The sequence below is a fragment of the Dichotomopilus funicola genome (assembly GCF_033296635.1).
Source record: "Dichotomopilus funicola strain CBS 141.50 unplaced genomic scaffold C8A04scaffold_24, whole genome shotgun sequence".
In the NCBI taxonomy this organism is placed as follows: Eukaryota; Fungi; Ascomycota; class Sordariomycetes; order Sordariales; family Chaetomiaceae; genus Dichotomopilus; species Dichotomopilus funicola.
In genome coordinates this window covers 391283-403360 of record NW_026944045.1, presented here as the reverse complement: position 1 = coordinate 403360, position 12078 = coordinate 391283, and the positions used below count along the sequence as shown (strand labels likewise).

The 12078-nt window shown below is 50.8% G+C and overlaps 2 protein-coding genes across 2 annotated transcripts; one reads left to right on the top strand and one right to left on the bottom strand.

Moving 5' to 3' along the window:
• Positions 1-952: 952 nt before the first annotated feature.
• C8A04DRAFT_36713 (uncharacterized protein) lies at positions 953-4381 on the bottom strand (the record flags this gene model as incomplete). Its single annotated transcript, XM_062783618.1, has 7 exons — positions 953-1094; positions 1362-1731; positions 1815-2238; positions 2379-2580; positions 2650-2761; positions 2819-3829; positions 3886-4381. The coding sequence occupies 7 exons, from the start codon at positions 4379-4381 to the stop codon at positions 953-955; spliced, it is 2757 nt and encodes a 918-aa protein (XP_062637842.1).
• Positions 4382-5109: 728 nt separating this feature from the next.
• On the top strand, positions 5110-8994 carry C8A04DRAFT_36708 (SNF2 family N-terminal domain-containing protein; the record flags this gene model as incomplete). The annotated part of the gene is made up of 9 exons (XM_062783616.1): positions 5110-5727; positions 5792-6360; positions 6394-6531; positions 6656-6861; positions 6975-7202; positions 7272-8235; positions 8629-8731; positions 8797-8904; positions 8974-8994. 9 exons carry the CDS (start codon positions 5110-5112, stop codon positions 8992-8994), a joined length of 2955 nt encoding a protein of 984 aa, XP_062637841.1.
• Positions 8995-12078: the final 3084 nt, after the last annotated feature.

Genomic DNA, 12078 nt, shown 5'->3' with positions numbered 1-12078 from the left:
AAACACGCCTATCGAAGCTTTTTCAACGAGAACACCACTTATGCCGACAACTCTGTGGTCAACAAGCAAAAGATGGTTATTTGCCTGGTAAAGGCTCGCAAGGCTGCCATGACTACGCGAAATATCGTATCTGGGTGGCGTGGGACTGGGTTGTGGCCGCTCAATATCAATAAGCCCCTGAATAGCCGACTACTCCTCGAAAACGCCAATAAGCCGACCAATACTAACCAACCTTCGATAGAGGACCCTGATTTAGGACCTCCTAATCCTACCCAAGGATCGAATCGGCTCTCCAAAGTAGTAGTTTCAACACCAAGGTCGGGCAAAGATATCGATGGGATGCTACAAATCGCGGCTAACCACAACCATGATAGCAAAGTCTACCGCCTACTATGGCGCAAGGTAAAAAAGGCCCTGGATCAAGATCACGTTGAAGCCGTATCCTCGCAACATACCCAGGAGGCTCAAAAGGCCCAGATCGAGGCGTTGCAACCATCGCGGAGGCGGCGTGTTGAACCGGATCCGAACGACGTGTTCGTCAACGCGCATCAGATCCACCGCGCCCAAATCGCGGCTGGGCGGATCGAGGAAGATATGGTTGAAGATAGCGATAACGAGGCTAACGAATCGCAAGGTTCGTGCATTATTTAACAACACCAGATAGCTAATATATGGTGTTATGTTGATGGTGTTGTCGGATTATGTGGGCCAAAAAAGCTAACCACTTCTAGGGGGTGACCGTGCGGCGGGGACTCGACTTATAGTCTGGATATAACTGGCCCGGGGTAGATAGGATAAAGGAAATGAATGGTATAGGAGAGGGCCTTGACTTTAATCAAAATCGTGTACGGCCAGTCTGTGGCGCGCGCTCGCCCTAGTAGCCCGGATAACCCAGTGACGTGTCCGGCCCTTCTCCCCTATCTAGAAAACCCGAGGATTGGAATATAGAGCTCTAATCCGTTGCCCTAATTGTGGCGTCCCCTTCCATCGAAAAGCCCGAATCGAATCCAAATATCTCGTCCCTATTAGGAGTATTGTCTCGTAGGAAAGTGTCAAAATCGAAGTCGTTAAGTATATCGCCAGTCTGTGAAGGGCTGGCAAATTCCAGAGGGAATTCCTAAGTCTAAAGTCAGCATACACTGCCTGTCTGGCAAAAACCCACCTATAGTTCGTCAGGAGTACTCACTATCTCGCTTGGATCTAGGGGATTAGTGAACGTAAGATCCGGATGTGACGGCGTTGGGGGAGCCGGTTGTAGTTGATGAGCAGGCACTAGAGGCTGACCGTTGGGAACGACCTGACCGGGATTGATACCCCTAGTAATTCGTCGGGCCGACTGGGTAGATTGGCCCCGCACAAACGTTCCGACTCCACGGATGGGCCTCGGAGCCGGATTCGGCTGGTGAACTTTTCGTTCATGATTCCTCAGAGCCTGCGCAGACGAGAATAACGGGTATTGGCAGCCCGGAAAAGGGCATCTCAGCCTGCAAATGTGCGAAAGCTCGTGATCCCGGAGGAGCTGTGCGGAATCGAATCCCACGGCTGCTCGTGGACAGGACTTGAGACGACAGGTGAAGGCCGAAGTCTGAAATTGTTTCTTAAAAAACTGAAGCTCCTCCGCTGAGACGCCTGGGTAGTCTTGCTGATTGAGTATGGATTTGACGCACTCTTGGTAAGCCGTTAGCATTGCCGAGATGCTGTCAGGGTTGTCAGAAGGTTGTGGAGGATAGCCTATGTCATTTGGGGTGTCAGTTAAAATCTCAATCTGATTAGGTGTACGTTTATGGCTGTCGGCCTCTTGCTTCTTCCCTTACTTTGTTCGTTTTGAAGTTCGCGCTCAAGCTGTTTTGTGGTCTTCGAATCGAGGCCTTGTTGGATAAACCGTTGGAGGGATTGGTTTTGCTCGAGTAGCAATAATCGTTCGTCAGAATGGCGTTGCTGCGACTCGTCCATCTGTACATGCGACGAAACCCGGCTCTTGAGTTTGTTTGCTAACCGATCTGCAAGGCGAAAGACACAAGTAGCTGAGTTTATTCCGCCATGCCTGCTGGCTTCTGAGAGAACGTACTCGGTCCAGTACTCTGTAGCGTAGACATGCAGACCGTGTATCCCCTTTATCATCCTTAAGACCTTCGGGTGTTCAGGGTAATCTTTTCTGAAGACGTCTAATCCGGAGATCAGACAAGCAAGAGTGGCTGCTGCGTGTTGCTGGAGGACGTCCTCTTCACAAATAGCCAGCTTACTGCTAGGGCTTTGAACAAAACTGGGGTAGGATGTGATGTCAGCTTCCTTAGCCTAAAAGCGGGTGACTGGTCCTGTACATACTCTTTCACAGAAACATGAATAAAAGCCAACGTTGCGTCGGCGCGCTCTTCAACTAGTGGCTCGCAAATATCCAAGATGTATTGAGGGGCGAGTTGGGTGACGTTGGGGTCCCCGGCGCTGAACGAGACGGCGGAGAGAAACTCAAGCTTCTTTAAGGGCCGTTTCGAAAAGGCAACCCATCCAAAAATGCACCTTATTCGTTCAACTGAGCGATCGTCAAGGTGAGCCAGTATCTGGGTGAGAATCCTCCGGTAGCTATGAAGTAAAACGTGTGTTAGCCTTGTTTACAATTTGGTCGCTACGTAGGTATCAGTAGTAGCATACAAGTCTGAAAGTTTGTCTGGCATATGGCCGATGGACGTCTTAACTTCCTCGCCGCTGAAGAAGATGTTCGTGGCAAGGTAATCAAGGACTAGCCGTGCATATAGAAACATGCCTGATGGATAGAAGTTAGCTCTGTTTATACCTCATTGGCCTGGGCAACGTGACTTACCATCGGCTTTTCGGGCGACCCCATGTTCAATCTCCCCAAGCTCGTCAGGCCCAATGTCCAGCTGTGAAAACTTATGGTGTAGAGACTGCAGTCTCTGTGATGCGTACTGTCTGATGGCCTCGAATAACGCCACCTTCTCGTCGCTAAGTGAAAGGGTTTGCTTTTTGCCCAGGCGCTTTGCCAAGCTACGCGTAGGACGACTCGACACGAGGACTTTGCAGATGGTGGATTCCGAAGAGGACTTCGAGACTACCTGATTTAAGAGGCTCAGCATCCTCGCTTGCTTGTCGGTATCGCACTCGTCCAAGCCATCGAGGAGAATCCAGATGTGTTCCGCCTGACATGGTCCACTTGATAGACTCCCCAGGAGAACCTGTAGGAGGTGCTCCAGCGTGGAGACGGTTGGGGACTTTTTCTCGAGGACGCACTCGTTGTAGACGTGAGCAACCAAGTCGTCGTCTCCGCGAACCAGCTGCAGGAGAAATGACCTCAGAATTTGCTCGTACGAGATTGAAGACGGGTACGAATAGGTGCAGAAGTGGTGAATGACGAGCATTTTGGCCACCTTCATGTAGTTGATGAGTTGGGTGGACAGGACGCTTTTTCCAGTCCCAGGACCACCTTGTAACCACAACATTGCATTCTCCCTTCTCTTTTGGAGCCATAAACTTATTTTTGGCGTTTTCAACACCCACCCGCAGGTCCCGTGGTATTTGGCGCCGTCGGCTGAAAGGGACTCGAATATGGCGAGCTGGTCCGATTCATTGGCTTTAAGCCAAGACATTATCGCCTTGTACTGTTTTGCCACGTGTTCTTCGTCGAGCCGGCGAACCCTATCGCGACTCTCCTCTCTCCAAAGTCTGATATCTTCACGCAGTCGGCGTGCTTCTGCTATGTTCCGCGCGTTGGCTTCTTGGTCGATGAGGGCCTCGTGGCGCTCCATACCCTCGAGGATGTTGTTGAACCGTCGCTGAAACCGTCCCCAGGACGTGAGAAAAAGTACCTTCCAGTCTAAAAGAATGATTAACTGGGAACTAACATGTCGAATAAAAGAGTATGGCACTAACTGTTTCGGCGCACAAACTTGTATGCATGTTTGTGGAATTGGAGGATATCGGCATAGAAGACGGCCATGGTTTTTTGGAACTCAACATCACGGGAGAACGCTTCCCCGAGAATTTCAAACCTTTTTAAAGCCGACGCAATTCGCGAGTATCCTTCCATGATACGTTCGAAGGCCTCGACATGTTCGCAGGCAACTCTCAAGATAAATGTGATGGGTGCCCACGCCCATGGAAGAAAAGGGGTACCGTTGCACAGAACGCTCATCGCCTTCTCATAATGCTCCAGCCCTTGGAAGAGGGGCATCAGCCGACGCATATTGCGCAAGCACTGCCTTGAAGCAAGCTGTACCTCAATGTTCAGAGCGGCTTGCCTCACATCCTGAATAGTTGTCTTATCGAAATCGCGCGAATCCTGAGGAGTGATTGTTTGCCTGAGCTCCTCAAACGCCCTCTGTACCGTCTTCCTCGCCTCTTGCGAGGCCACGGGGGCCAGTGGCATTTCGCGCCTTGGGATATCACACACGCCGCTAGCCAAATTTAGCGTTATGGGAGTATCGGGAATGAAGGGGCGGTTTTGAGGGCAAAATAAGATTGGAATCAGATATGCAATGTGAAGGAACGACGGCATCAAGCTTCAAGCAGCAGTATAATTGCACCAAAAAGTAGGAGTAAACAAACAGTAATTAATCACCGTAGCTTGATGGGCGATTCCCCCCTCTGGTGCCACTTCACGTAAAATCAGGCGCAGCTCGTCAGTGTGATGAACATGATACGATTGGGCATCAAAAGCTGAGCCTGCTGAGCCACTGCCACCACCCACCTGCAAGTAGGGATGCCCTGGATCCTGTGGTTGGCTTCTTCCTCAGCTCCGCAGATTTGCCTCGGCGCATAGTTACCGATCCAAGAACGTTAATAGGGTCCACGGAGGGCCTGCATATGCCGTGTCACACAAATATGTATGTACGTCTTGGGCTCCGACGAGGCTCTGCGGCTTCCGTTAGTGTTCACCGCCATATGCTAAACTGTCCGGAGGCTTGGGATTCCTGCAAAGCGATGGTATTTCCTTGCTAGTTATCTGTGTCTAATTTTACCCGCATTTCTGAGTAATTAATACACAGCCGTGCCTATTTTATCCCTCCTTTGGCATCATCCAACACATGTCGCACGCTTCAGCGGAATCTGAAGGTCTCAGGAGTAGATCGAGATATTAAGCAGACTGCTATCCAGATGGACCCCACAGGAAATGACCAACACTGGGCCCAGGCTTCAAAACGGCGCCGCCTGAACCACCCCCCTAATGGCTGGCAATCAGGAGATGATGAAGGCGGTCAAGCGCCACCGCCATGGCTGCCGGCACCGGCTTCAGACAGACATCGCTTGCACCGCCCATCGGAACACGACAAAATACCAAACACTCTCCCATCGGTTCAAAACTCAGCCTCCATCACATTGTCGGCTGGCTTTGCTACAAGCTATGGAGGACAAACTCCACGGCAGTTCCTACCCACCCCTGCAAATCAAGTTGGTTATACTCATTTTGCGAGGACTTTACCACCACTACCAACATTGGAGCCGACTAAGAGCTCCTGGTCCTCCCCGTATGGCGGCGCCACCTCACTGTCCTTAAACGACAAAACAGCGTATCAGCACCCTGGAGCCCAACTGGGACGAACAAGTCACGATGCTATGTTTATCCTCCCCAAACCCCCAACATCCATGAAAGGTTCTTACCCAGCTGGTGTTTACAACAATCCAGAACGAGACACAGAACCCGAGTACTCTAGCTCTATATCCGGGCCAGAGGAAACCGATACTACCATGTCCAAGGTCGTGTGCTTCGGGATGGTGAGTGAGATAATTTTCCAATCCAACGTTTCAACCTGTTTAAATCTTTAATATATCGCTACAGGTCCAATCAATCCCCGGAAAATGTGACAAGGATATGCTCGCAACAGCCGTCAGCCCGTTTCTAGTTCAGATTGTGTCATCTGACCGTTTCGTCACGGCAGATGGGACAGAAGGAAGTGGAAGAATTGCAGCGGAGCATGGACAGATGATCCAAAGTCTTCTCGAAGAAAGCAGCATTCAGCTGTTTGCCATGTGCACATTAGACGCGGAGCAGACAGTACGGAGAGCAAACCGCATCACTTCTCATCTGTTTCGACCATGCACGCTGAGTCTCACCATTTATGGCCCCGAGGATATGTTCGAAGATATTGGCGTCTGGTTCCAGGAGTACGGCGTGTACCTTCAGGATGTTCGTCATGTCCACCTTGACACTAAGTACTGCAACCCTCACAAACTGTCAGTCGGTAGCATTGATTCCTGTCCCTTGGTATCCGACGTCGTCCGGCAGTCTTCAAAATCCCTTTTGCTTGAGGACATCCCCAATCGACCCGACCTTCTCGATCTTTTGAGTCACGGGGACGAGTTGGAGGAGGCGCAACAGCCTACTCTGATTTGTACAGAGTTGAAAAAGTACTTCACATGTTTCTAAACTTTTGCAGCCAGTATCACAGATTGCGCTAACGGGATGGCTACTAGACACCAAAAGCAAGCCCTAACGTTCATGCTTCATCGGGAGCGGGGATGGACATTTGAGGAGAAGCAAACCGACCTCTGGGAGTATCTAGATGTCGACCATGGAGAGTAGTAAGTCATTACTTAACTTTGGCCTCACACTTTTGTCCTTGGTCTTTCTTCGTTTTCTTTCTTTTATTCAACCGAAAGTTTATGGTTCCCAAAACTAACAGAATCTAAGTTTCATAAACAGGGTTTCCGGGGCTCATCAAAACGAAGAGCCACCTCCATTCTACGGTGGCATCATTGCCGATCCAATGGGCCTTGGAAAAACACTGACCATGATCTCTTTAGTAGCTACTGACCTTAACCGTAACTTAGCTGGAGATTTTGCGCTGGACATGAGCGAAGAAACCAAACCTCGCGTTACTGCAACGCTCATCGTCATTCCACCTCCTCGTAAGGGCCGCTCCATTGCGGATGACTCCGCACACTCGACTAACACGGCAATTTTAGTAATCGGAACTTGGGAGGAGCAACTATCACAGCAAGTACTTGTCAGGCATTTCTAGGATCGTGTATGCTAATCCTTTTCTTCTGCATTAGGCATGTCGTTCCCGGCGGCATGAAGTTTTGGCGCCATCACGGGAAGACGAGACTGAACGACGTCAAGGAACTTGATGGTATTAACGTGGTGTTCACGACATATCAGACGGTGTCTGCCGACTGGAAACCTGCCAATCGATCAGCTCCCTCCATCTTGTTTTCAGTGCGGTGGCGGAGGATCATCCTAGACGAAGGTTTGCGTTAATTACCCCTAGTCTCCCTTCTCAGAATCTCGAACTACTTCATTCTCTAACAAGATTAAGCACATTTCATCCGCAACGGTGCTACCAAAATGGCCCGGGCAACCTGCGAGCTGGATTCAGTCTCCCGTTGGGCTGTGACGGGCACGCCGATTCAAAATGGGCTCGGCGATTTGCAGGCACAGCTCAAATTTATCCGAGTCTATCCGTACGACGACCCGAAGCAGTTTGAAACGGATATATCCCGCCTCTGGAAGTCTGGGGAAGATGACGAAGCTGTAAAGAGACTGAAACGCCTCTCCGCCTGCATCCTCCTACGACGATCCAAGGCAACCATTAGCCTCCCTGCTCGTAGGGACATGACGTGTGCGGTTGACTTCAGCCGAGAGGAGAGGGCGACATACGACGAGGCGAGAGAGCAAACAATCACCAAGATTGACGAGGCTCTTCATGCGAGCTCAGAATCGTCCAGAGCTAGCGTGTACGTCAACGTACTTCAGCAGATCGAATCCCTGCGGTTGATCTGTGATCTCGGACTTCATTACCATACACGACGCAACCGTACAGCACAGAGCGCTTCGGCCTCCGATGAATGGGCCGCCGCGGCGCAACAGACCTTCAACATCCAGCGGGAAATGGGTCACATCGTCTGCCTGCAATGCTCCTCGACGACAAGCCTGACGGAGTCTCTATTGGAAGATAGCCACGATCCGTCCTCCTCACGGCAGCAGCCGCAATTCTTCCGATGCTTACGCTTTGCCTGCGGAGAGTGTGTGCAGAAGTTGCAGAGAGCGAAACAAGTGCTGGGTTGTGGTCACAAACCCTCGTGTCTGGTGGCACCCGTGTCTGTCAACCATAGTTTCATGGAAGTTGTCCCCGCTACGGTGTCCGACGCGGCATCGGCGCCGCAGACAGCTCTGCCCTCAAAGATACAGGCACTTGTGACGGATATCAAGGCGGCACCAGCCGATGTCAAATGGTATCGTACCCGAGCTCCTTATCCATCACTATCAGCTGCAAGGCCTTGGTATTCTAAGAGCCACCGTATGCTAATCCTTGACAGCGTGGTGTTCTCCACATGGAGGCTCACCCTTGACGTGGTTGAGAAAGGCCTCGAGAACGCCGGCATACGAAGCAGCCGGTTCGACGGGAGCGTGCCGCAAAAAGAACGACAATCAGTCGTCGACAGGTTCAGGGTAGACCCCGGAGTGCGCGTCATGCTGCTTACCCTCTCGTGTGGAGCGGTCGGGTAGGAGACAACCACTGCTTGCGTGGTCCTTATCCTTAGTCACTAATACAAGTTCCTAGTTTGACCCTCACGGTGGCCTCGCGAGCTTACTTGATGGAGCCTCACTGGTATGCCACAAATCTGACACAGTTCGGGTACAGCCCTGACTACTGACACTACACAAAACGATAGGAACCCAACGCTAGAAGAACAAGCTCTTGCACGGATCCATCGACTAGGCCAGACGCGAGAAGTGACAACGGTGCGGTTCTACATTCGGGATTCATTTGAAGAGGTTCGTGAATCACCTACCCATCCAAACAAGCAAAAGGCTAGGATCTGACTAGAGGACAATACCAGCGAGTGATTGAGCTACAAAACGATAAAAAGCAACTTGATCGCGTGCTGCTTTCTCCTCACGACGGGGGTCAGGGCGCTCAGAGGGATGACAGCTTCGGGGATCTTCACGTAAGTGTCGAAAACGTTCTGTGTTGCCTTGACAAGTGGTGAAGTACTAATATAAGTTTACCGGTTTAGAAATTACGAGCGTTGCTGTAAGCCGTGCTTGGGGTCCCTGTCTGTGTGCCTTTTGGGTTTCACTACTAATTATGCACCACTGTTATGCGTCCTTGATCACGCATGGGTTCTTTTCATGCTTTTCACCAGAAACAAGGATGCGTATGAACACCTAGAACCTCTACCTTGGAATTACCGCTCGAACCGAGGAGTTAGGGGCTTGTTAGATTCAGGGCCAGGGAGATTAAATCAGTTATAGGAACGAATTAACACAGTTCTTACACGCAAGTTACTAATTTGATCCGGGATACCTTCGTGGTCTTAAAAATGAATCTCAGGCTGAAAGCGCCTCTCCCAATTAATTATTTTATCTGCCCAGATGGTGCCCTGGGTGTTTTCAGTGGGCTAAGCCGGACGTCAATCGGCGTCACGCGTGTTTCTTGACAGTTTGAGACCCGTCCCACGGCAAAGGGCTTCTCAAGTCCGGCTGTGTGCTCAAATTTGGTTGGAATATGAATCGAGTCTTGCTAAGATCCTCACTCGTTGAAGAAACGCTTCAAGTGACTGAGGGCTTTCGACTGAGGAATGGGGGTTGAGTTACCGACTTGAACGTTAATTAACCCGGACCGAATATGCCCACCGTCCACATCGAGTTATAAATCGATTTTGCAGCTTAACCTCTAGGATATCAGGTCTCGATGCAGAAACCGGCTTTTGACCATGTTCGCCAGGAAATGACGTCGTGTGTAACATTTGATATAGGTTCAGGGCTGGTGTAACCCCAAAAACACTTACACCGACGAATTCCGTCCTTCAACATGCAGGGCCGCCGAACGGTCCCGAACCTCCGAGCTTCACAGCAGCAACTATCCTTTGCCGTAACTAATGTTGGACGACAGAAACACAGGGTATGAAGGTAAAAAGCATTACGATTCGAACCTTCCCATTGGCGATGACGTGATAGCGACAGTTTGTGTTTCGAGTTCGGATGCTTGCTTCATTGGGTGACAACCACGAGATCAGGAATATTACCCGTCAAACGGAAATCCGAGGTGGCCTCGCGCTGGGCTATGTGCACATGGTGTTGTTCAAGCTGTGTCTTTTTTCTCGCACCATGACATCGGCGGCGATAATTACACTGCGGAAATGCCGTGTCGACCGACCCTCAAACCTTCCTTTTTGCAAGATGCAAAAGTACGCTGCCAAAGGTCGACGCACTGTAGGCCAAGGGGCATAGGCGACAGGCGCGCCCCTTGTCTCGGATAAAGTCCGACGGACCACCAGCATGACGTTGGGACCAGGGTTTGTTGAGGCCCGCATGAGCAAAGAACAGAGATAGTGTACACTACAGATTCATCGTCCAGGGCGTCACCAATGCATTAAGGGATGTCCTTATTTTTTCGACGAGGAAAAGAAAAGGAAATCTTGCTTTTAGCCACGGAGATGACTTGTGTGACCCGGCCGCCGACGATCGCTCTTTTCCCGTTGGCCCCTTGTATCCAGACTGCCTCGTAATGGCTGTTCAGTCAAGCCAGTGTAGGAGTGTAGGTGGCGGGAGCCGCACCCGGCCGTGAATATGGGGGGTAGTGTTCGTGTTGTGAAAGTGTCGTTCGCAAATCCCAGGTGCCGGCCGGTTGATTGAGCCAAGTCCAACGTTGGTGCGGGTGGGTGGCGCTGACATGGGACTGCAAAAAGGTTAATTGATTAGCGAGACCCCTAATCCTAACACGAGCTGAGAAGAACGTAACTTGGTAACCAACGGAGGCTGCAGCCAACCAAGCGGGCTGTTAGTCAGTCGTTTCATCGTTTCTTCGGCTCGCAGGGTTGGTGACCCCTTTGTTTCGATATGATCTCCAATTGCCTTGGTCATGTACCCAGCCAGTATATAGGTCCATCGGATGCCTTGAGGTCTGACGTCAACCCTTGGCAAGGGGTCTTTTCTCGGGCTGACATCCTAGTTGCCTGCCGTGTTTTCCGCTGTTCCAAGCCCCCTCAACCGACTGCCCCAACGGCGGTCTCCTAGGTCTTGACCCGCGCAAGCTTTGCACTCGAACACCGCTAGAGGGAAGGAATTGCTGATCACCTCGGAAGTTCGTACCGGCTGATGCCTTTTGACTTTCACCGATGGTGCAGTTCGATTCCCAGTAAAGGCCTTGTGGATGTGTATCACGCGTTCGGTTGAGCGGTTGGATTGTATGTCTTGTTATTTTTTTGTCTGTGTTGCTAGCTGCTCCTGCTGCTCTCTTAGTATGGGTTATGCCCATCTCTTCTTGGAGGACCGCCCACGGCCTGAAGCGTCCTATCTACACATGCACCCAGAAAAATGAATAAAGATAAAAAGAAGAAGGTAATGTAAGTAAGGGTGGGTTGAGTCGGTCAGGTAAGCCATCATAAAAGGGTAAGAGATCGCGGTCTCGACTCCATCACTCCTCGTTGAGAACGGGGAGGGAAGGGCGAAGATAAGATATCAATCAAAACAAGCCTCCGGTACGCCTGTAGTATGGTCGTAAAACGCAAAATGCTTCCCGTCCAAAAAAAAAAAAGAAGAAAAAAGAGACATCGCTCGCCAGGCTCGTCCGCCGTAGATCCCGTTTTGCCCGGTCATTGCGATAATGTAAGTTTCCGTCCAGGGGGAATTTTCCTTGTACTCAAAACCGTCGAATCGAGGCCGTGTGGTGGTATCAACGTCTTTCGGTCGGTATCAAAACAAAACCAGTACGCAATAACCCCAACTCCTATTTGGCCCTTTGCAAATGTGGTGAGAGAAAGTAGGAAACGGCCCGGAAAAGTTTTTTTTGGTCAATGAAATAGTGGAAAGGATGTTGTGAGGACATGTCGATGTGACGACTGGGGAAAGGGCTTCCAAGTAGCGGTTAAGGCCGAGGCCGTTGTCGGTGTTGATACAGGGTTCGCGCCGAGTAGCTTGGCGAGAAGAGTCGAGCATGGAATGGTCTCATAACTCGCCGCGTTATTCTTGAGATGGTCTCTCCTTCTGCCGGTCCCGAGAACCATGGTAAAGGTACGAGGTTAGTTTCCAAGGGATGCCGTCCACGATGCAGCCATAACAGTCTTGGTGTATCCAGCTCGTGGGCGTTTCCGTCACGAGACCGCGGCGTTGAGTACCGT